At 37.2% G+C, this 25,551-nt stretch overlaps 1 protein-coding gene across 3 annotated transcripts in view; it reads left to right on the top strand.

Moving 5' to 3' along the window:
- Nucleotides 1-25,551, top strand: part of CDK14 (cyclin dependent kinase 14) — a 330,258-nt gene that overhangs the window by 172,066 nt on the left and 132,641 nt on the right. For all 3 annotated transcript variants that reach the window (XM_085310484.1, XM_085310486.1, XM_085310483.1), the window contains 2 exons: nt 14,163-14,283; nt 24,228-24,321. In XM_085310484.1, coding sequence (XP_085166610.1) covers nt 14,163-14,283; nt 24,228-24,321 — 215 coding nt within the window. The remainder of the gene's footprint in view (nt 1-14,162; nt 14,284-24,227; nt 24,322-25,551) is intronic.

Raw genomic sequence — 25,551 nt, forward strand, 5'->3', positions numbered from 1 at the left:
ACAGTTTCAAAGTATGAGATGGCGTTCGACTATAATTTGCAAGGATAGGAAAACGTGCTGATTGGTGTTGTGAGTTTTTAATACTATTTTTATTTTTTATTTAAATAGAAATCTTTTGTTCCCCACACTGATGATTGTTAGTTTCAGTCTTTTAAGCAGTCTTCAAACTGTATTTGTGCTATTGAGAATTCTAGTGTCGCAAAATAAGTGAGAAATAGCATTAGGAACTTAATGTTTTAGTGTTTATCCCTGCAGTTAGAAGAATTGCTCTTTCTTTCTCACCTACAAGAGTGGGATTTGGAGAGAAAAACAGCATGAAAATTTTTATGGAAATTCCTTTACATTACTCCCAAATAAGACTTAACCTGAAGCTTTTAATTTCAGCTTTTTATTATCTTTTGGGATCTCCTTAGAAGTGTAAGGAGCTGCAGGAGGTTTGCATCATGGCAGAAGTCCTGACTTAAGCTTTCATGTTAATATTAAACTCCGTGATGTAATAAAAGAAAGTATCAAATAAATATGATTGAACCTTGCATCTTTTTAGATACATAGACTGATTAATAATGGATAACAGAAGCAAAGAGATTTGAGGTTTGTAATAAAGAGAATTATACTCAGTGGAGTTGCAATTTGAAACTGCTACTGAGTATTTAAGAGGATGTTTCCATGAATTTTCATACAGATTTTACTGTGGGGAGCATGTTGGAAATATGTCATGAGGGACTAAGCTATCACTGTATAGTTTACTGTGAAAATGATCAAAGTTTTGTTGTTAACGTGAAAAAATTAATTCTCTTTTCACAGTAAGAATCCCATAAGGAATTTCTTTATAATGTACCATATATGATCCATATAAAAGACTGAATAACATGAAAGATTAGTTGTGTGGATAACTGCTATGTTTTTCTGTGTAAATGGTCCACAGAGTATCAAAGGCTGAATAACATGAAAGATTGGTTGTGTGGATAACTGCCATGTTTTTCTGCGTAAATGGTCCACAGAGTACCGGTTCTTGAAGATACTGGTATAAGGAGTCATCATGGTGCCTACAAAGCTGGCATGTTCTATTATCAGCAGTGCTTACCGAAATTGTTTGCAAAATTCCTCAAATGGCATGTCTCTGCTTATAGTCTGGCTACCTATAATCTTCCTTAAAGCTGATCTGAGGAGCAGTAGGCTGAGTTGCTGCAGCAGTATGGTTTTCAGGGTGAGCTGTAAGAGCTGCCTGGAAACCTGGGTCAGTTTTAAGGCAGCTAACCGACAGTGAGCTCCAGGGTGCTTCATGAATAGGCTGTATCAGGACGGGGGAAATCATAAGCTGTTTGGATTTTTGTTATTAAAGGCTACTGATGGTGAACATAATGGGGGAATATTCCCCCTAGTGCAGGTCCACAGACTCCTCTAACACCCAGTCTGAACTGAGCAGAGAGTGAAAAAGAAATTTCCCAATTTCCAGGCAAAGATTACTGCTTCCGCAGGTATAGCTCAGTGTCCTCTAATAACAGCCTTTGAAGTCTCAAGGATTCATTGTTGCACCCTCAAGGCCTGTCAATAATAGGAGTCCTTGAGGTCTTGATACTGATTTACTATGAAGAAATGAAGATGACTTCAGTGGCAGTATTATAAGTAAGGTGAAAAGAGGAAGTAGGAACTTGGAAAGTGAAACTCCAAATGCTGAAAATTGAGTTAGCTTGTATGCTTTAATAAAATAAATTTATTTATGTAATTAACTGTACATACAGCATTTTTTGTTGAGAGCAAAGTTGAGAATGCTGTTCACTGTGACATCTGGGTTAGAGGCCTGGAGCAGCAGGGCAGATTGTTTATATGTGTCCTGGTGTAACCTTGAATGCACACTACCAAGGAAGGGAAAAATACCCCTGTGGTCTCCATTGCTTTCTAGAGCCAGATCAGGCCAAAGCTCAGGAGCTAAGCTTGTAGCTAGGTAGGGGACCTTCAAATCCATTGTCTTGGAGGAAGGGTTAAAGTTGCAGGCTGTGAAAGCTGTGGGTGCTGTGGACTCAGAAAGCCTTAATAGGTTGCTATATTAGATACTTGCTTTCCCAGAGTGACAGCCTTTCTCTTCCTTCCTCAGATCTTCTTTAAAATGGTTTGACTGCTGTCAGGGGGTAGCCACAGCCACCTCCTTCCCCTCCCCTCCAAGAAGCAGGGGCTTCATATGCTGTTCCTGTGACCTTCTCTCATCTTTCCCAGAAGAGATATGTGGTGGAGAGGGAGAGGAGGTGTGTAGGTGGCAGGAAATGTCAAGTGACAGCAGTGCAAAGGGTAGATTTGATTTCTGGCATTTGATTTGATGAAGCCTTTTATACATTGTTTTAGACGTGAAGATGTAAAATATCTGTGGTCTAGTGCCATTGCAGATGCTTTTTACATCTCATGTCTGTTTGGATTGTCATTCCCATCGCAGACCTCAATCTAATTTGCTTCATAGAGCTGATGGTTTTATTGAGATATTAGACAAATGTAAATGAAAAACTGGCATTGTGAGAGTTGGTGCAGGAAGAATATGTTACGGGCAGAAATAGAGTTGTAGCCTTTGGGAAAAGAAAGATTTGACAGAGATTTAGTATCTAGAGACAGCTCTTTGCAAAAACTGAGATTCTGTTTTGTTCAGCTAAGATTTTAACATCTCTCTACCAATAGGAAATAGAATGTAGAGCTATATACTAGATTTTTTGTCCATGTTAGTCTTCAGTGATTTCTTTTTAACAGATGAAATTAAAGTTCCTGAAAAATACTGATCTTTTCAGCTATTAGTAAAATAGATTTTGTAACTTATGTGTTTCTCACTGAGAAATGCTCGGAGTTTATATGACTATGGGATTATTGGTTGATGGGGAAAATAAAACTTTCTGCTGAGCAAGCACGTAGAAAGCTTTCTTTGCCAATAAGGAGCTGGAGATTGGTGTGATTGAATAGGTCCCCTGTTAAAAGTAACTCAGAATACTTTGGATTCAATCTGGCTTCCCATTGTTATGAGGTAGTTATAYTGAGCCTTCAAATAGGAGGAAAGCACCTTAATTATCCATTAAGGGCAATAAAGGAAGTTGGTTATGACACTCTTAAAACAACTATGATGAAAAATCTGTTTGTGTTTTGCACTTGGAAAGAAGCAGGAAGTTAGATGTCATCYACCATGCAGGTAGCTCAGCGTTAATACCACAATCATGATTTTTTATTGTCTTGCACCCTTGTAAGGGTGAAAATGCACACATACCTGGGTGTGAGGATTGTACAAAAACATTGAGAAGTACGATTTCCCACTTTTTACAAGACAGGCATATCCAGCCAAATGAATTTGTAGATTTATTTAAAATGTGAGAAATAGTGACAAGTGGAATTTTTTTTTACTGCAAAAAGCCATATTTAGTCATATGATTTTACATGAGTTCTCTTACAAGAACAGCATTTCCTGTTTCTACACATCTTGTTTCTCTTATAGCTTTAGTCTGCAGCCTTTTTGCTACAGTGGCTACAAAACCCTGTATTTAAAACACTACATTTTCTTCAAAACTTTCTTGGGTTGTTTCAGATACAGCGGTTGTTGGGGCTGGTGAGGAAATGATGTAGTCACTCTAGTGGTGGCATTTTAAGAGTGAGGAAAGAGATGCAGAGCATGACTTTGTGGACTAAAAAGTCTCTGCAATGGCACTTCCCCCTCCCCCACCTTCCTTCTTCTATTTAGAAATTAACTGAGAAACACTTCTGTTCTGGGTTGCCAATCTCCCTTCTGTTTTCTAAAATTTGATGTGTAGCATGATACAGTCAGATGTGTGTAAGCAGGTGCATCCACACTACCTTCAGTATGAATGGTGTTTCCTCTGCCTGATGCCTTAGTGCTATCATTTGCCTCCAACTTGAAAAATGGCAAATTACTTTTATCAGTGTAGCCATACTGATATGCCTGCTATGGCCATGGTAAAACTTTTGAATATAAGTGTCCTGGTTGATCCTGTAGTACTCTCCCTCTTTGCCTTTTTGGTCTAATTATGATTTTATTACAGAGATCATGTTGTGCTAGGTAGTAAGAAAATTATGCCAAATTTTAAAATCATTTTAATTTCATTAATGTGTTAAAAGTTATGCAGATTTATTTTACACAGAAAATAATCAACTATGTGGATGCTAAAGGCTGTCTGGAAAAAGATGTGGCTTAAAGAAGAAAGAATTTGTCRTCAAACAGAACAAAAGCATCAATATACAAAGAAAAACATTAACCTGAAAAGAGACTGGCAGGTTATTAAGAGAAATCTGTTCTGTTTCACATGGTATTCTATAATTGAGATTACATTTTAAAGAAATGATAGCTCTATAATTTATAACAGTTTGTTTTGCCTCAGACAATTTAAAACCTTACCTTACTGCAAGAGATTCACTTTTTACCTAGGTAATTTTAAAAACATATGCAGTTTTTTTCATTCCTTCTTAAGGATACAATCCTGGATGTGGTAATGTTTTTATACATTCACAACCGCTATTGATGTAAATGAAAATCATACTTGCAGGTTTACTTGCATTAAGATGAGAATTTCCCCAGCTGCAATTGGCCTGCACAATACCCAAAAGACATCAGGCAGTGCTTATTTTAGTAATACTTAATGCTTATCCCATGATTTACATTTCCAAAGAGCTGTACAGATATTAACTCCTCATTGCCACTGTAATGTATGTTATAAGTAAGCAAACTATAAGACTGAGAGACCAAGTGAAATGTTGAAAAACACAGAATTACCATTATTAAAAGTGAGAGAATCAGCTGCTTTTTATTGATGTCTGACACAACATAGCAACATTGACAACTCCTTTGCATGGAGGAGTAAATACTGTTACAACACTTTTGCATAATGTGTTAGGGAAAATGTCTGCTTAGAGCTTCAGCTTGTAAACGCTGGCCAAAGTCTCCTGCAGGGTCAGTACAACAACTTTAGCTTTTCCCACTTTTGGCTTTTGTGGCTTACAATATGACCAGCACTAGAGTAGTTTATTTTCTATGGATGTTAGAAATAAGAGAGGAGACATTCAGAGATCTTCTCTTTTAGCCCCAGCCGTGAAGAGTCTTCTTTATTTCAGCTTGGTAAGGTGAGCTTTCTGAAGTCACTCAAATTTAAATTTTTACAGTTTTATCCACTCTTGTGGCTTTATTTGCTTTTAAGAATATTTCATCACAGTGATCTTTAAGTTAGATGTTTGCCGAGGTGGATTGATTTGGTTGTAAAAACAGATAATGGAGTTTGAGGAGCTAGGAAGGAAAAGCTTTTTACCATCTCAGTACTGTCATCACTGATGCTATTAGGTTCTGGGCTCTTCAAACAAGGTGGAAATTTGATGCAGCTTTGAACTGTCTGCAGACCTTAGGGGAAAAAATATTTAAAACAGTGGCTCACTGAAGTACACATTATAAACATAAATATTTAATGTTAGATTCCTGAAACTTTGGTGATTCTTTGCTAGTTCTTTATGATAGTGTGCAAGCTTACTGCCAGCTTTGCTGCGTAGGGTGCAACATGCAAGGCTAACTGGATTGTCAGAATCAAATGTGCTCACCTGTATACTTGCAGTGTGTTTACACATGCAAACTTGAAGCAGGAAATGGTTTAAATAAAACATGGAATGTCCCAGAGGTGCCCATGATAAGGCCCTCTCTTCATCCATGTTCAAAATAGTATTAGGGATTTTTTGGTTGCACCCTAAAAGTAGTTTCTCTCAAGCACTGACTGGAGAAGTATGTCAATAACCATTAAGTCAAATGAAAGAGTAGATAGAAGAATGCAAACAGATCTTAATTTGGTTTATTCAGTTGTGACATAGGGATGAGCAATTCCACTGACTTCAGTAGGGTTGCATCTGTATGTAGGGAACTACATTTGGTTTTGGATGTTCAACTCTGCCATCCTGGCACTTGCATTTCAATATCATTTTCTAGAAAGGTGCCACATGAGGAACATTTGCATTTTAACTGCGTATTTCCAGAATTATGCTGTATAATACACAGTTTTAATGTTCTTCTAGTACCTTTTTCTTTGTTTTTAAGCAAATTGTCTGTTTTAACTTCTTTTTGTTCAACAGAGTTGTGTTATAAACTGATTAGGTGGCCCTGCAGGAGTACAGGTGCCTGATTATTGATGTAAAGTTAAATAATCACTTAGACCTAAGCATATTGGAATGTGTCTCCCTTAAAACTTTTCTTGTAAGATTTGTGATTCAGCTAATTCAGGATGACATATGTATTAAATGAGTTTTGAAGAGTGATTTAGTTGAACAGGTGGATCTGACACTCCAGAGATTTCTGTCATAATAAGCCTCTTTATGATGTTGCTCTACAAAGGCCGTAAGGCTTTTGCCAAAAGCTCTGAAATAACAGAGAAAAACTGTGAATTTTGTTTTGCACTGATGCACTGTTTTCGGACCATTTTCTCAGAGTTTAGATATTACAGTCAGATCTGGTTTTAGATGCTGTTTCCTTTATCCAATATTTGAATGTAAGTACTAATGCTGTAGCATATGCAAAATGTCCTGGAATTCTTTGGTGGAACACCCAAGACACTGTTTTACCTACTGAGAAAATATGTAAGTTGCAGAGTAGAACATACTGCAGCAGTAGCAAACTTAGCTGAGTATTTGTTATAAACAAACAGTCTGGCTTGGGGCCTGGAAGCAGCCTCGGTAAAACTTGACAGTAGCTCGAGATCTGTTTGTTACAGTCAGGGCAGCTGTGGTTCAAAAGACGAGGCTGTGTAATGGAACAGCTGCAGCTGGGTCCTGCAGCGTGGACATGTGTGGTGGGTGGTTGGCAGTTCCAGAATTCTATCACTTACATATCATTCAGACCTTAAACTGTAAGAATTTGTGGTTTCCATAGCCATGTAGTGCTCGTTTTTCAAATCCACAAACTTCACTTCTGCACGGTAATGTCAATGGGCATTGTCAGTGTTGTTTGATTTATAAATAAAACAGGTAATAGATCTACTTTTTGGAAGTACTATTTCTTTGAAGATGTTAATGTTGTTTAACTATTTGCTTCTTCATGTAGCCCTGCTCTTGTAAAATTAGCTATCTTTAGCCTAGTTCCTGGGACCTTGTCTTTTTTTAAATAAAATCACAGACATTTGGTTAGGCTTTTAGGTGACCGTCATTTGAAGCATTTTCTTCATCAAAATTCTGTGGATATTTTACCTCTAAATTCAAAACGATGGATTAGAAAATTAGTGGTATTGCACTGGAATAAAAAGCTCCATATGGTAATTACCTAATAGCATGAGAGTATCTTTGTCTTTGATCAGCATTGCAAAACTCAACAGATTAATTGCACTGAGCTGTGGCTCTCATTAATAGATGGAATGAGCGCTATGTGCTCAGTGTGTTATCACCTTATCACTATCAATGTTGTATGTTCATTTAAGATACAAAATAACCTGACTGTAAACATCTGGGATTGGATTTTTGCATATAAAACTCTTGGTGAAATACTTAGCTTTTTTGTTTCTTTTTGGGTTGGGTGACTGTGAATCACTATGAYACCAAATATGCTTGTTTAACAGTTCTTCAACTGTCAAATTTAATTAAAAGTTTCACTAGAAGGATTTAAATGGTGTATATATAATGGTCTTGAATTCGGTGTGCATTCAGTCCTCTTAGCACCGCTTGAACGAAGAGGAAGGCAGTTTGTCTGGAGGGTGATTTGCTGCAAAGGAAAAGTCTTGTGCAGGACAGAGCAAGTATATCTCTTTCTTTGCCAGTATGTTCTGTTTAGCCTGTTGCAAACAATGTGCCAAGTGTCTATTGCACTTTTATCACGTGGTGAAAGTTATGAAGTGAGAAAAGTTGGTTCATTTTTACTTGGAGCCAGGATAGGGCAATCTTGCAGTCCTGCTTTTTGTTGTACAGATAAAGATCCCAGTCAACTCAACTTGTGCAGTATTGTACTCATTCATTCATAGCTACTTCCCAGTTTTCTATCTTTTGTTAGGAGATATTGAAAAATTCCCAGATGCATTTTCACCCCTCATTTTCAGTAAAGAATTATTTTCTGTCTCTTTGTCCTTTTCTAGAATTTCCTCCTTGTTTTTTGCATATTCCCAGTTTAAAACCATCTGTTCAGTTGCTGTTAAGCCTTTGCTTCAACCTTAATAACTTCATTGTAGAATGAGTAATTCTGACATTTGCACTTAGTCTTATTAGCAAAATGGCATTCATGCTGGGATGTTGTTAGGAGTAGAGGTCATCRTTTTCATACAGAATTTTTGCATGACAACAAAATGAGCATCATTAAATAAGAATCCAGAAAATGGAAAGCAAGATTTAAATCAGCCAACTGTTAAARTATTGTAGGCACGTATACCATGTTCATAATGAATCCAAGCCTTTCAGTTAAGACAGATGTTATCTTTGATGCGGAATTGCTTGCTAGCCTTGAGTACCGTGAACTTGCACGTCTGTGTGTGTGTTTATACTCTTGGTGCAGATTCTTTCTTTCTACCCGTGCTGTTACTTTTCTGCTTCTAGACTAGAAGAGACAGTCTGAACATCATACTCACACCGACACAGAAGGTCATGGGAATAGATACATTCTCACTGCATGGAAAAGGAAACATTTACTTCTTTTGCATTTCAATGCCTCTTACTTTTTGATTGGAACAGAATTTTTAGTTAGCTAATGGAAAATTAATGAATCTGGTGGTTGTGGTACATGTTCAACATCAATAGGCCTTTCCAAAATGCGTCAGAAAGTTTTTATAAGGATTTTCAAGCAGAGAAACAAACAGCTTTCAGTCAAAGTAATCAAAGGGATCTTCAGTCTTCAATATGCAGCTATCTCTCTTTCTTATCCTGCTTTTACACTGCWTATGATCTTTTGGTTAGCTGAGGAAAAAAAACAGAGATACTGGAGCTATTGAAAAAAATAGTTTTCATGAGGACTAGATTTTACTTTGTTTTAGCAGAAAAACATATTTCCGCATCTCCCCTTTGTATAACTTGTGTTTGTCAAATTGACAATTGTGTCCCATTCACAGGCCAAAATAATTATCTCTGTTACTGTAAGTGATTGTCTGAAGATATGCAGGAGATAAGGTTTGTAGGGAGAAATAATCTTGATTGGACCAATCAACATGGTTGGAAGGTTTGAGGATTGATTCATACTCTCTTTTTTGGAAGACCAGTAATTGTTCAAGTGCATCTTGGGAATATTAACTGTGAAARCTAATTAGGCTCTCCCTAAGAGTAGGTAATTTGTGTGAATGAATGTGTGAATGAACCGTAATCCACCATAATCCAGTGGCTGTATTAGAACTCAGACACCAGATATTATAGGTAATTTATTTTATTTGAAGGAGGTTTAACTTAAGATACCCTGATAAAACAGTTAGAAAGACATGTTGGGGGGATGTAAAGGTAGAAGTACACTTTTGATCGCCAAGGTTTGACTTCTGGGTTAGAGAGCTGACTGCTTTATTGAAATAGTGTCAGTATTTCTTCCTCTTACTTCTATTCTGTTTTGATGTCATTCAGATATTCACTGAATAAATACAGCTTTGTTAGAAAGTAAGTAGCTGAGTAAATCGGTTAACTGAAGTTGACAGTTCATGATTTACAATAGAATACATTAATAATATTTTAATATAGTCACTGAATAATAGTTACAGTTTTGTAAGGCATTTACCCCAAACCCAAGGTAGTTGTTAAAATGAAAAAAACAAGAAGCTAAAAAAGGAGGCATGGAAGCAATCTGTGTCAAGGAAAAACAGCAGCAAAAAACCAAAACTTCATTTGTTTGTTTGCAGTATGCCCTGCTATAGCCCTTCTTGTTATATGTAAATGAAAATAGTAAAAACAAATCAACACATTTAAGGTATAATGGAAAGTAAAACAATGCACATTGTTTACGGCATTGGCAAGCCCTGATTTTTGCAATTGTGACTGCTTTCCTCATTTGCACGGTCTTGTTCCCCGTGAACAAAGGCTTCCTGATTGTCACATGAACTTGACTAGAAAGCTGTGCTGCAGCTGAAGAGATATCAAATATTAATATTTGTGCTCATATAGCCMAAAGTGTGCTCCCTGAATAGATCTGGAGCCTGGCTGTAGCTATGGTCTCATAAAAACTAAATACAATTTAAAAATACAGTAATAAATCARTGCCAATAACTGATGCAAGGCAAAATCATATATGCAACTTCTGAATCTGAGATGAAAGAGAAAGCCAGACAAAGCAGAAAATATTGTATTTACCAAGAAAGACAATACCTTCTTATATATATTTTAATATGAAGCATGAGGCAGCAGGAGTTTTTATGGGTTAAAATATATATTCATACATAGATATAGATCAGTAGGCCTATATTTTAAATTAAAAGGCATTGCAGGATATCCTCATTATTTAATATATGAGTTTAAAGAAAGTTTTTCTTTGTTTCACAACACACGTAGATTATATTGTGTAGGGCTCTTAGCATGTAACCTTCAGAACAGGTTCTTTTTTCAATTTGGAAAAACACTGGCTGTAGAAACTGCTTGTAGGACATTACACAGTATCTGTGCTTGCCATAATTACACAGGAGTCCCACAGTGGGTCTGACTTGACCTGACTTAATAACTGTGCCTTATGCCTTCCTTCCTTATTTAAAAGTAAGGCTGTAGCAGCAGGACAGCTGTTGACCTTTTATTTTTTGGAAGGCATCAGAACGGAAAGAGAGTTCACTGACTTGTTGGGAAGTCATCGGTGCATCTTTGCCAGCAGAAAGTATGTAAGCAGCAATTTGCAAATATTGTGTACTCACCTGGCGATCTCTCCACTTACCTTTTGGCTTTTATTTGCACTAGCCATTAAGATGTGAAGTTTTGATGATCGCCCATAAGCRCTGTCTTTCTGAAAAGACATTGTCTCTCTTCCTGTAGTGTAACCATGGAGACAGACAAGGAACCCTTAAAGAAATCGAACATGCTGTGCTAATTAATSCTACCCTTCATTTTTCTTTCATTTGAAGGATATGGTTAAATAAATTTTGCATGAGTAAGCATATTTGGATATGCAAAAGKGTTGTAAAATAAATAGCTTTTTTCAAAATTATTTTTGCAGAAAGATACCTGAAAAAGAATGGTAACTGTCATCTATTTGCATCTGGAACATCAAAACAAGAAATGCAGTATCTTGTTAGTGTTTCATATATATATATTGGAAGCATTGGGTTTAAACTGTAAATATGTCTGGAAGATGATATTTTGTTCATGCCTTAAGTGTGATGAGAGACACTTGCATTAATTTTGAGCAGTCAAATGAAAGCATTCATAATTGCAAATGCCTAATTTATGCACCAAGAGTATTATTCAGAAAAAGCAAACTTTGTTCCCTTTCTTAGAGAAGACAAAGAAGCTCCTCGGAGGCATTAGCCTAATTTAGGTACTTTGAATTCTGCACTGGAGGAGTGACTGCCTAAAACAGAGGGACTTTATTCCTGTGCCAAAATTTAGCCTTTGTGGCTATTTACCTCGGTTGCTCAGTTCTGCTTTCCATTTGTCCATTTAGTCTCCAAACTAGTGTGTGTGCATAACGAGGAAACCAGTTGGCCACAACTTAAACCATATGGCCTGTAACCATAAACCTCTCAAGCCTGGTGCAGCTATGCTGCTTGTTGCTAATGAATGAGTTCAGCTTGCTCTTACAAATTCAGGTTCTGTTTATAATTTTCTCTGTTCCAGAAGTGATTTTCTGATAAGCGTCYGAGGAACTAAATATAGCTGCTAACCTCTGATGAGGTTTTCATGGTGGTTTGGGAGTGAGGAGCAGATTAAAGAAAAAGATTTAGTTGCCAAACACACAGAGATTAGCAGGAAAGGGCCATCTTTTAAAATCTGATCAATCTTCAGTTATCCTGGGAGAAATCAGAGCTGAAGGGGACCTAGCAGCATAGGGGCAGAGGGAGTAGRATGGGGCAGCAGTCCCAGTCAGATGGGAGGTTTGGTTCCATGCTGAATGGTGGCACCACAGGAAGAAAGGTGTTTTGGGTGCTGGCTAGCACTGGCTAGCTAGTATGATGGCAAAGACTGKCAGGCAGGCAGGAATATTGTATGATTTGCAGTTTGATTGCTGGTTTGGTAAATTGAGTCCTTACTGCTTCCTGCATGGGAGATTTCTTGAGTGGATCAGACTTMATATCATGGAGACTTGAGTTCCTTTATCATCCCACAAGCTCTAAAGCTTTTTGCYAGTTTTCCCCAAAAGTATTTGGGGTAGATCACATGGCATTGCTGGCTTCTTAGATGTGCATTTCCCCTGCGTGCCCATGCCCTTTATCCTATCAAAGCTAGGTAGGAGGTAAGAGAAGGGATGGTTTGCAATCAGATTCAGTCTTCCTGCGAACAGGAAGCAAGAGTAAAAGGAAACTGGAAGGGAGGATCAGTCAGGCAAAGGACATTCGCCWTCCAGGCTGGTCAAATCCTTTCACCATTTTGATTTAGCTTAAGAATAGTAGGTCCAGATCCACAAATATGGAGACTACTGTTTCAGTTTAGTTCTGTGGGAATATGTGGGTATAAGAGTAGGATCTRTTCCTTAGCAGTGTATGTGATGTGGCCTTTCCTCTGGGCCCCTCTGGAGCTGTGCTGCTTTTGCCAACCCAGAGTTCTTGGCATGAGCCAAGATAGTGGTCAAGCTGATGACCAGCTGCACAAACATAAAGGAGATGGGAGTCTGAAAACTGAACAAAGAATGGTTATTCAYGTTTGAAATGTTGGGGTTTTTTAGAAATTTTGGCATACAAGTAAAATTATTCCCCTATGCTGTTCTAATTGCTATAATCAGTGGATATTGCAATCTACTGGCAAGGTTTGCCATCGTTATTATGGAGATGTATTCAGTGAGATTAACTATTCTTAAGTAGCTTCTCCAGTTGTATTAAGTATAAAGGTGCAAAGAACTAATCTTCACATTTATGTGAATTCTCGTGTTGTATATTCCTTTCTGAGTGCAGGACCTTATTTTTTGGCTTCTCCGTGACCTTCTGTTTTAGTAATTTTATTGTTTTGTGAAGAGGAAATYAATAATCTTTTTTTCAGAGGACAAGAAAATCTAGCAGTTTATAGTTGTGATTGCTCTTACTTGTGCACGTCCAGTGTTCCCAGTCAGGGGCTGTGGTGCCTTCATAGCCTTATTCAAAGCAATAACTAGGAGCAAATTAGGTGGGGAAAGGTGTTTGTAGGCATATGATGGAAGCAGTCACCATAGCCTGAAATATCTTTTTTCCAGTTCCTGGATGAGAGAGGCTTTCATAGGAGAACTGTTAGGAAAGTATGCTCTTTACTGCTGTTTTTAGCATRTAACAATCTCTCCCAAAATCTTGGCAGTTATACATGAGATAGATTATGGTTGTGTTAGTATATGTAACAAATTCTGTAAGGATTTGCATTCCAGTTAGTGTTAATTATTTCAAATGACTGGCAAGCTTAAAAGACAATTTTTGTAAATACTGTATCTTCAGTAGGCCACTGATCTGGAGAGATTTCACTGAAATGATTTTTGCTCTTGAGATTTTTACATTGCCAATGTATATTTGTTGAGARATGCAAGAATTTTGCACATACCATTTTCTGATGTATTGCTGCAATGTTAATATTTATTTGAATGCAAATGTATATATGCCTCGCCTGCTTCCAGATATAACCTTGAATAAATAGGCTTGGATTTGTTGCATAAACTGTGGAAGGTTTCCATAGGCTTCCCTGGAGAATCCCATCTGTGACACTGTTTGTATTGGAGTTTGTTTTTTGACGTAACACTGAAATGAAAGACAACGATGCCAAAGGATGAGTAGTTACGGAAATGAAAGCTTTTGTTTATTTGTCTTGCATTTAGATATACCACAATGTATCCTTGCATCTCTATTGGTCCTGTTGTTCTCATTATCAAAGGCACACTTTATTATTTCTTCATAATAATCACAGCTCTGTTCAGYCAGGTACTAACTACATGATAGATGCTACTATGTTCTTTCACTAAATAATGTATTCCAGTGCTAGAAGAAACAAAAGCTGGGAATATGCTATCATGTTATGTGGTGTGGGTTCATATATCCTTTTAGGATCTTAAACTGTAGAGCAAAACATTTCTTTGTTTTGTCTTTATTAATTTATTTGTATTTGCCACACAGGTCTTGCAAGAGCTAAATCAGTTCCCAGCCACACATAYTCCAATGAAGTGGTTACGCTATGGTACAGGCCTCCAGATGTCCTTCTGGGATCAACAGAATATTCCACCTGCCTTGACATGTGGTAAGAGTAGCATCCTTATATAAGACTGTGTAGGTGCTTTAGCTTTAATTTTGCTTAGACATGTAAAACAAACATGTAACAAGATCAGTGGTACGGGTTAAGTGCTGTGTATGCAGTAATTTGTGTAGTTCACTTAGTATTTCCTTAAAGGAATCCCCTCCTGCCACCCACAGTTTGCTGCTGGTATCTAATGTTGATACACCACCAGCAGATCCGATAATGCTTTGCAAGGGGGTTAGCTGTTATTCCCTGCTTTCTGTAGACTTAATCTGATACATTAYGTTGCAGAAGATAGACTTTGTTCCTTAGCAAACAGCTGGTAACCATGAATACTTACTAATTCATGATACAATAACACGATATGATTTTTTGGTAAAAAAAAGGTAAAATGAGTGGCCAGGTAGAGCCTTGTATTTGTGACTGAAATGCTGAAACTTGCCATGCCTGCTCAGAGCTTCACAACTGTAGCAGGGACAAAACCAGGATTCTCAGGACGTGAAAATGCAGCCTCCATTCTTAATGCACTCTAGTAGTTTGGAGTAAGTCAGTGTGTGACGTGTTGTTGAGCAGGTTTCTTTCAAGTCTGCAGGTATGAAAGARGGCAGCTTGATGTGTGCCACAGATAGCCGCTTGCTCACTTTGAATAACATCATTTAGGCTGGTGTTGAACAAAAAGGTGTATGCTTGGCTTTGACTGTTAGAAACTAAGGTGGAATTTCTTTGTTTATCCTGTAGCTTTTGAGGTCACGAGATCTCTGTAATCTGTACAAAATCTGTAGTTAGTAAGAACTGTGTCAGTGGAAGCACTGCATGTTGAATGCAGAAACAGAAGTGTGGAAAAAGAAGTTTTTCTTTATAAAGTTCCATGCTGTGGAAGAAATTAATTTATTTTCAGTGTATATTTGATTAACCTTTTAAATCTACACAGCTCACTTCATTTGAGAAAAAATATATACTGAACAAATTCCAAAGGAATATAATGATTTGTTAGTAGCTTGCTTGAAATATCGTTATGTTTAATACATGCAGTCTGTATTTAGAATTAGGATTATGTTAAAATTTAGAGGTAGCTATAAGATAAGGGGAGGAGGAATTTAAGTTTTCAGAAAGGCTGTRATGGTAGGAGAATAATATTTACAATGGTAATCTTGAAGTGTTTCATAGTACTAAAGCAGATGACCTAGCAAGAATACCTTTTTTTCCAGAGGAAAGTAACTAAGCATGAGTAGGCTGTGTTTGTTCCTGTAACTCTGAGATCAGAAGAAGTGGCATGAAAAACTGTTTTGCTGGAAGTACCATCTAGTTTTTCCCTGTAGTGCTGTCAGTCTTGACTTCTGGAGGCCACGGTTAGAAGCTGCAGTATTATTTTCTTTGGAGAGTTACACAGTATAAATACTGGAGCAAATAATACTGAAGAGAGAACTTAATATAATTGGGTCTCCAGCTGCCTTAGTTCCTTGACCTGTTAGGGTGGGTGAATCAAGAGCCAAGAAAGGTGAACAAAAGTCTCAGGATGTGAATGTTGTTACACTGCAACTGTACCAGAGGCCAAGGCAGTATCTTCTTTATCAGCTGTCTGGCTTTCTTCAAACCTCACGAATCTAAAATCATTTCTCCTGTGCATCTTAGCTTCTCATTTGTGCTAAAACTGCTCTGTTTTCCCAAGGATCTGTTCAACCTAGTGTCTTCACAGACTGCTTGCAATCCTTGCATCCCATCTGCTCCTGACKTTTTGCAGTCATCTTTTTGCCCAGATACACCTCTGATCCTTTCAGCAAGAAGCTTGGCTTGCTCAGGGTGAGGTATGGCAGCTGCAGAAGAAGATGGAAATAGCTGGTAGACATAAATAGTCCTTTTTGCTCATCTTGAGATAATTCAGTCAGCATATGTTCAGCTTTCAAGAATCCCACATCCATGTGTATGTGTACATATATGTCTGAATTAGTGAAAATATATAAAAAGAATTGAAAGAAAATGTGGAAAGTTCTAAAGAAATTTTGATATCTTTARTAAAGCAAATTGCTTTAAAAGTCCTATAAAATGCTTTTTTGTCAAAAACAGAAATCAGAATCTTTTTGTTAATATTTACCAATTTAAAAGCTCATTGCTTTTTGAAAGTAACATTTGTGTTTTAAAAATGGGCAAGGGATTTTAAAATTTTCATTCTCACTGAAACTTTTTCACAAAGAATCATTTACTCAAAAGTTTAGTACTTCATAAAATAAAATTTTTTAATAATTCTTCCAATTGATAATGTTAGTAAAAGAGCTATAAAAAGCCCAGTCAAGCTATGTATAGTCATTGTAATAGAGATCAAATTAATCCATGCAGCTAATAGAAATATTTTAAACAGACTTGGCATTACTTTCATGAAATATGTTTATATTCAGATTAAAGGGAGAGAAGGACAGATCAGTGCAGGACTCAAAATGTCACTTTTAGGACCTTTAAAATGAGGCAAGGATCATTGCTGAAGAGCTTGAACAATAGCCATAAATTATGTCCTCTCATGCTGAACATTTAATATAGGTCCAGGAAAGATCCAGATGCCCAGGGGTAGAGGCAGGAAGCTTTATTTCAAATGAAATCTGAAGTCATACTACTGCTGTACTAGGCGTGTAGCACTGATAAAATTTCTAGTGCCTTATGCAAATTGGTGAACTATGAGAAGTGTAGAAAAAAACTTCATAGTTGTTTCTTTCACGATAGAAATTTATACAGATGCTGAATTATTGCCAAACCAGAAATCAGATTAGAGCAAATTTATATTGTATGTGACAGAAGAGTTCTAGTTTTTTTTCTCTCTCCGCTTTACTGGGTTACCTGAGACAGCACTTCCAATTTAAATGCAAGAGATATAACTACATGTTAAGGTCACTTATGCTGATTTGGTAAATCTAATAGTGAGCTCTGYTAGAGTAAAGTCAAGCTTGGGGCTTTATTTGTATGATGGAGGTACCAAAATTACATTACAACCACTTAGTGACTTCCTGGAGTGGGAGGAAGGGAGAGGAAGGGGGAGACAGAGGGAGGGAGGAAAGAGGGAAGAGGCACAAGGAGAAAGCTACCTTCCATCAGATGCCAAGATAATTTAGTAATTTTGTTATCAAAAGTGTGTTTGTAGCATTAGCATCTTTATGCAATTACTGGCATTATGTCCTTATATCAGATACTGTGTGCTCTCATGTGTCTTTGTTGATAATCTGCATTAAGACAAAACGAGATAGCCACTTCGCTAAATATTTAAATAATGTTGAGGTACAAAGCACAGCTGTTTCTTCCATTTAGGAAGAAAAATGACACGGCCTTTGCTTTAGCCATGATAAATGACATTTCATGGTGGTTCCCAAGGAACGGAAAGTGGGCTGTTATTGAGCCAGCCACATGAAAAAAGAACCCAAATATTAACCGCTGGACAGGGGCTGGGAAGCAGGTGGCAGAGGCTGCAGGCTATTTTTACACTTCATTTGCTGGTGTAGGGCATTAGGTTAGTAACTAAAAGCTAATGATCCGCATACAGTATTACATTCTCCTGCTTTCTGTTTAAATAGCCACTGGCAATAAAATAATATTAATGAAGACATACATGCATTAATGGTGTCAGGCTGGTGATGGAAATCCATGCCGTGTGCTTTGTGATTTACTGCTGACAGCATGTGATACAGTGGCATTGYGTGAGTGTATTATACCTGAGACTGCATCAAAGAACTCTGATAACTTTTGATAAGCTTTTTTTTCCTCTTGATGAAGACTTACTAGCAGCTAAGAAAAGGGCTTTCAATTGCCTCTGGTATAACTTCCCAATCCTTGAATTTTATGGTTCTTTGAAARTCAATGCAAGGAAAATAAGCTTCAATACATAAAGAGTTTATAATAAATTACTAAAAACCATATATAGGTCATGCAGATATGTAAGGGAAAAATTCCCCAAATTAACCTATTCTGTTGTTCCTTGCAGGAAGAATATAGTATTAGTAAATGAAGTAATTTAAACAGATTATTAAATCCCTTTTGAGTCATGCAATGCATGTGCTGCTGCATCTGGGCTTCTTAGATCAGGAAGTCACTAGGGATGTTTTATTTTCAGGTGCAGCTGGCTATAAACTGTATTTGCTAACAGCTGACAATGTTTTGCATGTTGCATTGTTTTATTTTTAAAAAAATGCAATGAAAGAATGATCGGATGTAAACTTGTAATCACAATTCARGTAAACTAAGAAATTAGAGGCCATGATATTTTTTAAATTCACTTATATTAACTAATATCAGCTATGCTTAGTGCTGTAGAATAAATTACTTATAACTAGGCCAGTCACATTATGAAATTACTTACTAATCACAGTTATAGAACTTTGTAGCATCTGGATTGATAGATAAGATCAATTCTCATCTTAATCTAGGGAAAGCTATTTACGTGGAGTTTTTTCGTTCTATRGCTAGAAAAATAAATAGTATTTTTCAGATACCAAACAGTCTCCTCAAATAACCTACTCTGAGGGCAAATTAGAGGGTTCTCTGTAATTCCATGCATGCTTTCATGAATATTTGACCAGTGAAGACCTATGACAGTAATTAAGATATTTATTATATGAAAGTGGATCTTGTCTTAGACACAGGTGCACCAAATTATCTTTTCACACAGGGGACATTACAAAGGCATCTTTATCCTGTATCTGCTGTAAACAGTTTTCAGTGAAAGAAATATGAGAGTGGGAGTCCCAGTACATACTGAAGAAATAGTGCTTCCAGCCCAAGAGAGAAAACATGTAGGGTAAATTGTTTTTTTTTTTTTGCCCTTGGTGTTTTTTATCATAATTTCCAGGACTAAGAAATGCTAATCCTTAAGTGGTGAAGATGTTGTGGCAACTATCAAGGTATTTTTAATCTAACTTCGGGAGAAAACACTAGCAATGAGAGGAGTTTTATTGGATAAATTAGCTTATGATTGGAAAAGTTTCATGGGGTCTGATTCATAGAAATACTGTGAGAGGGGAAGCCACCTTATCTGTAGTTATTGGAAGGGCATTTCAATTCCTATCTGAAAACTACTTTTATCCATTTGGAATAAGATTTACTCATCACTTTTCCACTATTAATAATATTTTTTATGTGTGACAGGAAAGCATTTCAAAAAAGTATCTGGATACATGCCATGGAAAGAAAACAAGGAAGAATGTGTTCAGCTGGAAAATATCATATGAAATAGATCTAATTCTGTTTATAAGTAGGATCATACAGAAGCATGAATTTTTTTTGAATAAATAAGGTAAAAATCTCTGTGCCCTTCCAAAATGTTGTATATTACTAGTGGATTTTATGGAGGAGACTCCAGTATTGCCTCTTGGTAATGAATATATAAAAACCAAGCAGATTATTTTTCTTCTGATATATTTAATAGTGCAAAGCCAGACATGTAGTTTGGGAAACTTGGATGAAAACTGTTCCTCTGAATTTCAGAAATCTTACCAGGAGGATTACTGGAAGCAATTACTTGGTTTTCATAAAAAGCCTTAGCCCTCTGAAGCCAATTACTGCACACTGAAACCAGGCTTCTTGACAGATAAAGCTTCTTAGGTGAAGGCCAGTATACATCTTTACTATGAAGAGAGTGGTGAATGTCATCACCTACCCTGAGCCTGTTAGAAAGCATTGCAAATCTGTTTAGGGCAGAAAGTTCAACAGTTTTTAACAGTTTCTCAAATAACCACCCAGACTTTATGTAATCTCCATTTAAGTAAAAACTAAAACTCAGTTTGAACACAACTCCTTGTTCTGAATTGCATCTGTCATCTTTTGTATGGATCCCACAAGAGTATTAGCTGAAGGAAACAAGAAATCTTTGTTATGGAGACAGGAATATGAATTCTTAAGCCAAAAAAAAAAAAAATCCAAACAAACATAAAAACCCCAACAACCACTAAACAAGTTAATTTTTAGGGAATAGGCTCTTGCATTACAAAAGCTCTTGCATTACAGAAAATATGCAGTTTCTTGATGCATCCAAGTTTRTTATTACAGGCTGGTTTACTATGTCAATTCAGATGTAACAGCAACTCATTTAGCTGTGGTCTTAACTCTTACTCCATATAAGGCTGCATGGTGACAGCCGGAGTCCTAGAAAATTAAGCAGGACAATAGAAGAGCAATGTTAGATAGTATGGCGGCATATGGTCTCATCAATACATCAATAGGGTTAGTCATGCTTTTTGTCATCAGAGGGTGAGCCACACATTTCAACACGAGATGGCTGTCACTTTGAGTCATGCTTATTTTGCAAGGTCATCCCAGACTGTTCCACTGAGAAGATCTCTGAACCAAGTCTCAGAAGTAGCAGCATTTGGCTTATTCAGAATCAGTTTTATATAAAATAATAGGGAAATCTAAATTGAATGTACTGAAATATGCTATGCTAATGTTCTTTTGTCACACAAATAATTTCTCAAATGATGCCAGAAAATGCCCCCATATGCTGAGTGTGCACAAGTAATACATAAAGAATGTACCCTTGAAAATACATGCATGCTAAGCCAAGTTAATTGGTCATATTTTGTATTTTAAGAAGTAATCTCTGCATCAGAGAAACTAGAGATGGGAGTGATCTATGAGATCATCTTATCCACCCCACTGTTAAGGCCAATCTGTTCCCTGAAGAATATTCCTAAGTGTTTCAGTTTGTCTAGTTTTACGTGGCTATAACAGTGGAGTTTCTAGCCCATTGGGAAGCTGTGGCATGGAACAATTGTTAAGTGTATTTCTCTAACATTCACCATAAAATTTTAATTTCTGATATGCATTYGACTATTTCTAGTTACACTACCTTAGATATACCTACAGGTAGATCTATTGGGATCTGCTGGGAAACAGTAAAATCCTAATCAGTTCTTACCTCTCTTTCATTTTGCATAATTTTAAGTACAGAGTCATCACATACTCCCTGTCCCTCATGTATTTTTTTAGCCAAGAATGACCTAGTTCTTTTAATTTTCTTTACAAGTTTTCCTGACCTACAAGTCAGTTCTTCTGGCACATAAATAATTTTTGCTTTACTCGGAAATCTCTCTGACCTGTGTAATTSTTTGTGAGGTCTACAAAAAGAAGCCTAAATTACAAGGCTGTATATGATTACTGTATATGTGTGTGTACCTAAAGGTTTGTGATTCAGTGATCCTATTACATATTTAATTTCTACTTCTTATAAGTCTAGTGTAAAACTCAGTGATACCACTAAAACATCTTTTAAAGTATCAGCCCTGCCATTTCAAAGCCTTTGTTTGATATTATGGCTTTCTAGATATTTTCTATCATTTCAACGTTGGACTTTTTCTWTTTTCTTTTCTTTCTTTTTTTAATATCTATTTAATCTTTTTTTCCTATGGGCTTACTCCTCAAAATGCTGAGTTGAGTGCCTGAAACTTGGAAACCAAGCATATGGTTAATTTTCAAATGTGCCAGAGTTGAACAGCAGTCTTCCAGCTTAAACCTCAGAGCTTGTTTGTATCTTTCTCCTCAGTGATTTTAATAACCATTTGATTTTTGTATTAGCTATTCTTTGAACCCCAGTGCACTTTCACCYTCATTTCAGATTGTAACTGAAAAAAACACTAGGCTGTACAAGTTTTCAAGACACTTAATAGGACTCTTTTTCCAAGCAGAGAACAGTCCTTCAGTGGTGGTATTCACAGTTCTTMCTTGATTTTCTCTTTTGATTTGCATCAGATCTACTAAAAATGGAAAATATTGTAAATAGAGTTTGTGAAACAGAATATAAAATTATCTGCCAAAATCACAGAATGGTTGAGACTGGAAGGGACCTCTGGTGATCATATACACCATCTACCGTCTACAATATTTCTGTTCACTGACTAGCATAAGGTTCTCTCCATACAGCTGCAATGTTATAAAATGATGAGCTAATTTAATCAAATGCCTGTTTTCTGGTTGCAAGAATAGAACTCTGATCATCTTTTCTGTAGACCAAATTCAGTAGTTTTATTTCTCATCTTGAATAAATGGCTCCTGTCTGAAATCTTTTCTTGCCTGAGATCTTGCTATTGTTTATAAATATTTGACTAAGATGTATTGTGCCTTTCTATGCCTAATGAAGCACTAACCAGAGTGAATGATGAATGACAGTTTAATCAATTCAGTTCCTTCAGTGGGTAGCAGAAGCATATGGAACATAAATTTTAACCTCTCCCTTCTATAAGCACCTGAATTCATCTAAAATTGGATATGTGAGAGCTGTKCTTTCCAAAGTTCTGCTTTGCTTTYCATTGGCTAAGGAGAACCTTGGCTTAATGTGTTTAGGCTTGGGAATGTGAAAAAAAAATGTGATGTATGTTTGATTTTATCTTTCAAGTTTGATTATCAGCTCTCATTGTCCTTAAACATAAAATTGCTTCATTATTCAGTAGTGGTCAAAGCATTCAGAAATGAGTAAAGCATGGGTTGAGTGCCAATCACCTTAGTTAAGTGGTGTGTATAAATATTCAGCCCTGGCCTTGATGAAAACATGCCATCTATTTTCATTMGGTGTTTTTACTCTAGAACCACTTCCTCACCAATATATGCACCCACTCCCCTAAAATTAAATGCTACTTTCTGAGTGCATCATCATGATGAATAAGCARTGATAAGGTATGTAATTATTACATTCCAAATAGATTACTTCTAAAACCAAAGTTAAATGAGAAATTATGACTGGAATTTTCTGATTTAAAGGACAAAACCTCACAATTTAAGGTAATGATGGTGCTGTAACTAGCCTTGGGAATTCGTGGTTCATTCTGATCTGTATTTTGAGTTGTTGTATTTGTTTTGAGTGAAGATATTTTTTGTGTGATCACTTGCAGAGACACAGTTATATAGCATGCATACAAGTTTGCATGCAGAAGCTGTGTATGTTTAGAACAATTTAATTGAGTTAAAACATACAATCAAATCCTGTGTTCTGCTGGCAGCTAAGGGAGGTGTTTTCTCTTAAAATAATTTTTGCTGAAGGAGCAAGTACCTTTTGTGCTCTTTTCATCCAGAAAAGAAGCAAATGAGTTTGTAATTTATTTTGCTCCTAGGAGCAGGAAATCCACAGGTCATCTGCAGAGCCAAAGAGCTGCAGAAACTTTCAAGTCTTAAGAATCCGTTCTTTGTGCTGTAGTTTGTGTTTCTCAGATATTTCTTTCCTCTGAGTACCCAGTATTTCCTGCAGTGGCTCTTTAGGGAGTGGGGTGAGGAGGACCCATGTAAAGTACCTTTTGTGAGAGAGTGAGGAGCGGCGCTGTAACAAGGTGGCTGTAGCTAATGGAGAGAAGGGAGATGGGAGGAGAGGAAGTCAGTGGCTGCTCAGWGCCTCTGGGGATGGAGTCAACAGCCCCCCAAAAGCTGTGTGTGGGGAGAGGGGAGAAGAAAGCCCAAGCAAGCTCAGCCCAGGAGTCTTCTGCACTTGGGCAATAGCTTARTTCAGTGGCTGTCATGAGCTTTGTGCCCTTTTCCTTGCTGCTCACTCGTTTTTTCCAGATTTTCCCCGTGCAGAGCCCTCGCAGGATGGGTACCCCCATGCCGCAGACCCGTGCCTGTTCAGCTGCTGCCAGGGTTGTGCTCTCAGTGCCCATCCTGCGGGGCCAGGGCTCATTTGGGGCAGGAGTGTGTGCATGGCGCTTGGAAGCGCTTGTGCTCGCCCAGATGGAAAGCAGTTGCCAGGGCTTTACTGGTCTCTGCTGCTGCCATCCTTATTCCTGCTGTCTCCACAAGTCTTTCAAACACCTGAAAAGAGATGCGTTCATATACATGCGTTGTTTTTCACTGAAGGCATACAATCCTCCTTCCGTCTTGTGCTGATAGAAAATTATTGTGATTTTGATGATGGAGACAAAAGCATTGATTGTGTTGCCTGTTTAAGGTAAAAGAAATCTTTCTAACACTATATACTTTCTTTTTTTCTTCTGTAGGGGAGTGGGTTGTATCTTTGTAGAAATGATTCAAGGGGTTGCTGCTTTTCCAGGAATGAAAGACATTCAAGATCAACTTGAAAGAATATTTCTGGTGAGTTCTTTATGGCTGAAGTAGTGCACTTAAGACAACAAAATATTAAAACTGACTGATAGATGTTCACATGTGTCTTTGTGTCTGGAATTAGATTACTAGTGGAAGAAAGATTCAGAATTCTAATGTATAAGCTAGATGCATTTTACTTTATATATTCTTGAGAATAATGTAACATGTTTAGATCCTGCAGAATATGTTTTTTTTTTGCAAGAAATGTTTTTCAAAACAACCTATGGAAATTTTTTTTTAAGAGGATGTGAAACAAGCTTCCCAAATGTGAGCCAGTGTAAAATCCAACCATCCTGTCATGCCTACTTTGCAAGTAGTCTAAAATTAACACTCTGAGCGCTGCTCTATTATAGTAAACTAATGTAGTGTCGGTGTGAAATCTTTAGTTTGTGGGACAGGCATGTAGAGGGAGAAGTAAAATATGAAGTGGGATGAGAAATAGAAGAGAATGCAGAAATTGTGATTATACTCAAGCTCAACAACAGTCCTTGACTGCTGCTTCTACAATGTGGTTGGGCCATTCGTAAGAGTATGGGTAGCTTGTAGGCACTGATGACACATCCACATTGGAAGTGAAAGAAGAGGTAATTTATACTGAACGTATATCATCATTTGTACGTTTTATTTCCATAGCTTTTTTGGCTTCGGCTGTGCCTATGCACGTGTTGGGGGGGGCCTTTGGGTTTTGTTTTGTGCATTTTTGAAAGAACTTGCTCTTTCTCCTGTTACGATCTGAGTTTCAGTGGTTCCCTTTCAAAAGGCTYGGGAAGAACCTTTTGAAAAGGGAATGGGGTTTTGTTGAGTCCTGTGCCTCAGATGGCGGGAGCTGGGGGCCGTGCCACTGRGGAGCAGAGTTACTGGGGGAAGCCACTGCTGGCCTAAGGGGCACGTTGTTGACACTGCGGACTGGCCTAAGGGGCATGTATGGAAAGAAGAGCTTTCTCCCCTCAACCCGTCAACCTCTGTTTTGGTTCTGCCCACAGATTTAACATACAAACATGAGTATACCCTTGCTTTTAAAGATAATTCTGTCATTAGTCATTTGTTTCATATGCAAAGATTTATTTTGTCCTATGGGGAGAGAAAAAAATCTTTGATACGTACTGCATTTATTAAATTTACATTCTTCATTTTACCCAGACTTGCTTGTACTGTAACTCTTTTGTTGGCAYGTCAGTGACTTTAATAAGTGCTTTCAGGAGTGACTCAGAAAATCTC

This window comes from Rhea americana, unplaced genomic scaffold, assembly GCF_003343005.1.
Source record: "Rhea americana isolate MKP2758 unplaced genomic scaffold, rheAme1 scaffold_32, whole genome shotgun sequence".
NCBI classification, from domain to species: Eukaryota; Metazoa; Chordata; class Aves; order Rheiformes; family Rheidae; genus Rhea; species Rhea americana.